The sequence below is a fragment of the Penaeus monodon genome, chromosome 9 (assembly GCF_015228065.2).
Source record: "Penaeus monodon isolate SGIC_2016 chromosome 9, NSTDA_Pmon_1, whole genome shotgun sequence".
Lineage (NCBI taxonomy): Eukaryota > Metazoa > Arthropoda > Malacostraca > Decapoda > Penaeidae > Penaeus > Penaeus monodon.
The window spans coordinates 699444-704443 of NC_051394.1; the positions used below are offsets into that span (position 1 = coordinate 699444).

The following is a 5000-nucleotide window of genomic DNA, read 5'->3' on the forward strand; positions in this document are numbered from 1 at the left end:
ACTGGAGCAAGAGCGAGCCTGCCCCGACCCTCGTGATGGGCGGCCCGGCCATCTTGGGTCAGTCTGGCCTCTCAGACTCACACTCGCATGACCCAGCTGGACCGTGCGACCTGAAAGACCACCGTGCCTCCGCCCCCCGTCTTGGCACCTGGGCTTCTGTTGGGACCTTGTTGGAGCCACACAGGAGGGCTAGAAATGTCTTGACAGTAGACAGGAGCGCTACTCCGAAGCAAGTGCCTGTGCCCAGCATAGGACCTGGTGCGTCGGCGTCGCCTTCGTATTTGTGTCGCGTCCCCACATCTACCTCGGCTCCTTGCTCCGCGGCGTCCGGTGCACTGACCACGAGTGCCCCGACGTCTACCTCACCGTCGACGACGGCAGCACTGCCAGCTACACGCGTGTGTAGTTCTAGGCTTGTACACAAAGCTTGCGGAACCGCGAGCCCTCGAGGCGGGAATGACGCGGCGCCCGAAGGATCTGCGAGCGGCTGTGATCACGTGACGGGCCCCACGAGCCCTGCCCGAGCGGCCGAGCGTGTGCCTGGAATCACGAACGCATCCGTGTCAGGTGGATGTGTGACGGCTGGACCCAGGGGCACCAGAAGCAGGAGGGGACGCCCTAGCAAACCGAAGGGCGCGAAGAGCACAGGGAGATATAGATACGGAGCAAAGGGTAGATTCGAGACTGGTCCGGTGCACAGACATCCGGCAGGAGCAGACGCAGTCTTCAGTGTTGCACCTGCCACAGGGGAAGTCGGTACAGGCAGCCGAAACCTCAGGTTCACTGGCGGGGCCGCGGCAACAGGTCACGTGTTCCTGCTCACGCCCGGGACCTGCCCGGAGACCGTCATAACTAGTGATGCGGGCGCAGCAGTGAAGAGGAACTGCGGTAGGAAAGTAGACCTGACTCGCACCAGACATGAATCGGACGAAATGGAAAACATTAATTGTCCGTTGGGTCAAGCACGTTCCGAGAGGCCTGTGATCCCGCTTTCAGGCGAAACTACTCGGGGATGTTTGGCCTCCGCGGCCACAACGTGCGAGGACGAGCAGCAGATTCTCTCAGTCCACAGCGACGGAGTGCCAATTCCTACGGATCGAGTCATCTGCGGTGAGGACGTGGCCGAGGCTGCGAGGGGGGCAAGCGCGGGAGGGCACGTGCTGGGCCTCACGGGCAGAGCGGGGCAGGCCACCGACGGCGCTTCGGTGGCGGCCTCTGGCAGCTGGGTGGCGGGGCTGCCGCCTCGCCAAGCTTCCTCGCCTCAGTGTCCCGCTCCCCAACGCGCTAGTCACCCTTGCCACGGTTCTGTGTGGACTGCAGCTTCCTGCCACGTCCCTGTCATGAACACTCACGTGCACGAGCACTCCCGAGTGACAGCCCCTGACACGCCGCCTGACGGTCACCCACCGCCGCCCGAGCCGCCTCCACGAGCTGTCACGACAGGCGGCTCCGGGGAGGACGAGAAGGCCGCGCCTCCCGAGGCAGAAGATGCAGCCAAGGGACACTCACACTTCAGGCTAAGGACGACGTGCGGGCGCGGCCAGTGGGCGGCCGGGCTCAGGGAAGACATCCGCGCCTTTGACATCTATAAGATCAGTGGGGGGGTGTGCGCAAGCCACGTGCCCCCTCTCCCCGCCCTCCCCACCCAGTCCGACACTGACACTGACACTGACGAAGGCTCGCTCGGGAGGGCTCCGCGGGCTCTCAGGAAGCGGAAGAATAATGCCGAAGTGCGAGACGGAGTAGAGAGGAAGAGGTACAGAGAAAGCGAGGACGAGGAAGAGGAGGAAGACAGGCTCAGGCTCGAAGGCGTGACGCTGCTCCTGCCCTCGCCCGTGCAGCTCCACAGTGACTTCAACAAGCCGAGACTCGGTGCCGACGCCAGTGTTGCTAGAACGCTCTCGTGTCCCTTACTTCCCCAGGAGTTGTGTTCCTCCCCCAGTGCCCCTCCCTCCGCCCCAACCACCGTTCCACCCACAGCCCCACGCCCCGAAACCGCCGCCAGCGACGCCGAGATGTGTCGCGAAGACCCTCCCGCCCCAGCCGCCCTCAGCGCAGCCTCTGCCACGACGCCTTCCGACTCCGTCGCCAGCGCCCCCGCGACAAACCCCTTTTCGACAAGCCCCAGCTCGACCGCCGCGGCCACAGCAGGCTCTGCTTCCAGCACGAGCCGAGCGTGTTGTGTTGCCCCGCCCCTCGCCGCGTCGCCCGGCGCCTTGTCCTTAGGCTGTGACGACGCCGACGACACTTCGAGCGAGGACACCCTAAGTGACGACGACGACGACGGGGCGTCCACTGTCGTGCCCGAAGACTTTTGGGACGAAACGGACTCCGACATCGAAGTCCTGGTTCAGTCGGGTAAGTCCCTGTCGCCCCCCCCCCCACCTGTGTGAATAACCCCCTGAGCCCACCTCCCGACGCATTGCCAAGCCCGCACTAATATCTTCGTCTGCCCAGGTGATCTAACCCAGTCTGTGCTTCAACATTTTGTCTTTCGAGTTTCCGCCAAGAGGTATATCAAAGCCCTCCCCAAACATCGCGAGTGAAAAGTAGAAAGTATAAGTATGTAGAGTAATTATTAACATGTTGCACATTAGATGAATATAGTTAAGACACTGTCTCGTCTCTGGTGCACGTGCTGTCCATTACCACTTCATTGTCTCTGGAAACCCCAGGTGTTATGGTATCCGCTGTGTATTGTTTTCTAGTTGAGTGTCTTATGTTTATGTTGGCGTTTCGTAGGTCTTTTGTTGTTTGTACTAATACAGACTGTGATTTGAGTCGGAGTACCGTTTTAGGCTAAGTCAGGGTGTACTGCATATGTATACCCTTTTTTTATGTCTTCACAAATATAGTTTGTCTTTACGTTCTTACAGAACTGGAAAGGAATCTTTCTGAGATGGTTTCTTGATGATAGTCGATGATTATTCTTAGCTTCATTTCCCGAAATGTTCAGCACGTAGGAACCTGTTGTGGAACAAAGCTGATCGCGTTGAGTATGCGCGGCAACACTTGCTCCGGGTCTTTGTGTTCGTTGGATGCACCTTGGCCTTCGCGCACAAAGGCGTTGTGTGTCACTTAGGATTCTTAATGTCTACCATGGAAGTTTTTTCTCTCTTTTTTGTATTTTTTGTCTAGCTGTAATCTTGAAAGATCACGTCGGTGATCAGAAAACGCATGCACCCGAGACTACGGGCAGACGTGGGTTCGTTGAGGAGATCCTGTAAAGGGGCTCGCTTTTGCTGCGTATCCTGCGTACCCAGTCTATGCCGCTCATTCATTACATAGCGGAAACTTGCTGCACACCGAAGAGCTGGGCGTTTTGCTCAACAAAGAGTAGAAATATTATTACTCTGCTGTTACCGTGAAGAAAGGACGGAAATCTCTCCCTGCTGCGATGTGGCACCCTGCGATATTCTTGCTCAGCTGATGGTGACGTCACGGATGTAAACAGATACACGTGTCGTTTGTTTTTTTCGTAAAGCTTCACTCTTTGCCAGTATTCGGGATCGATACGAGGCATCGATTCTCTCTCCAGACAAGCGATACGTGCATCGTATATATGTACCATAGGGCGTGTGAAACTGCACTCAAGAGCAGTGCCCCAAGAGTCCTAGCTTTTGCGTGTTTTCTTCTGCCTGATCAATAGTTAGGGGAGTGGCGGGGCCGGGGGAGGGAGGGGCGGGAGGAGCGAGGTCCGTGGGGGTCAGAGGGTTGTATGGAGGCTCCTAGAGGGAGCGGCAGTCACTGGACAACGAGCAAGGAAAGAGTGTATTCCCTTGCTCACACCCTAGGTCTTCTAAGACGCCAGAAATGACAAATTTGGACGGCAGTGATTGGAGCGCGTTGTCGATTCGGGGGAAGTAGATTGCCATGAATGCTTCACGCACAAGCACATGCACTTACCAGTACGCACGCACTTATACCCCAGTACGCACATTTACATATACACACGCACGCACACGCGCGCACACGCACACACGCGCGCACACACACACGCGCGCACACACACACACGCGCGCACACACACACACACGCGCGCACACACACACACGCCGCGCGCACACACACACACGCGCACACACACACACACACACACACACACACACACACACACAATGTAAATATAGTTAGATACAATAAACTTATCCATATAGGTATAGATGGCGATAGGTCTATGCTTTTACATCACGTTTTCCGTTTTCACAATGGCCTCCAAGGTTGATACTAATCGTTTATTCTTCAAAATGAGTTTGTGAAGATGTTTAAGTGAAAATTTAATGAAAATCTGTTTACCACCATGACAAAATTAGAACTGCAAGTCAATAGTATCACAACGAATGACGTTGGAGTAGTATTTAGAGGAAGCTGAAGTTGGTAGATGTAGTTAGCGGAATAGTTATATTTCATGTGGTCGTAGATCAAAATAATGTGCCCACTTGCAGCCAGGATGGATATTGATAGCCCTTGTATAGTTTTTAATTTAATGTTTCTGGAGAATGATGATACAATATGCAGAAACGCATTTTCAATACCAGCATGTGTTATGCATGACTGGGATAGCGATCACCGAATCAAGATTGCGTCAGAAAATTAAGCCGAAGAACGCGTTCGAGGATTGGGACGCGCGATCACAGGAAGGGTTGCCTGTTCATATATTTGGAATTTACTTTTAGTCTACCTAGGACCGTAAGGTGTTTTGTGGCTTCTGTTGTTTGTTCCTGATCGCGCTCAGGAGTGAGTGTCGCATTAGGAAAATGTTACCATGCAAGGAATTTGATAGATTCTGCATGTCTGTGCCCGGGAGTTGCTATGGCGACGGAAGGTGTGGGAGTCATGGCGCACCCGAGCTGTCAGTGCCTCGCGCGACGGGTTGGAGGTTGTACGTGCGTGCGGTCGTGTCACCAAACTATCGCTCTTTTGTTGTTTCCCGACGAGGCCTGCGGGATTATACAGCTGGCGCAGTGATTGTCGTGTCCAAAGGCGCTCGAGAGGAGGGC

General features: G+C 55.4%; 1 protein-coding gene across 1 annotated transcript in view; it reads left to right on the top strand.

Moving 5' to 3' along the window:
• The window catches only part of LOC119576788, a 43032-nt gene that overhangs the window by 16889 nt on the left and 21143 nt on the right, over nucleotides 1-5000 (top strand). The window contains exon 2 of the mRNA XM_037924432.1: nucleotides 1-2358. This exon is cut by the window's left edge and continues 201 nt beyond it. Within this exon, the coding sequence (XP_037780360.1) occupies nucleotides 1-2358 (2358 nt within the window). The remainder of the gene's footprint in view (nucleotides 2359-5000) is intronic.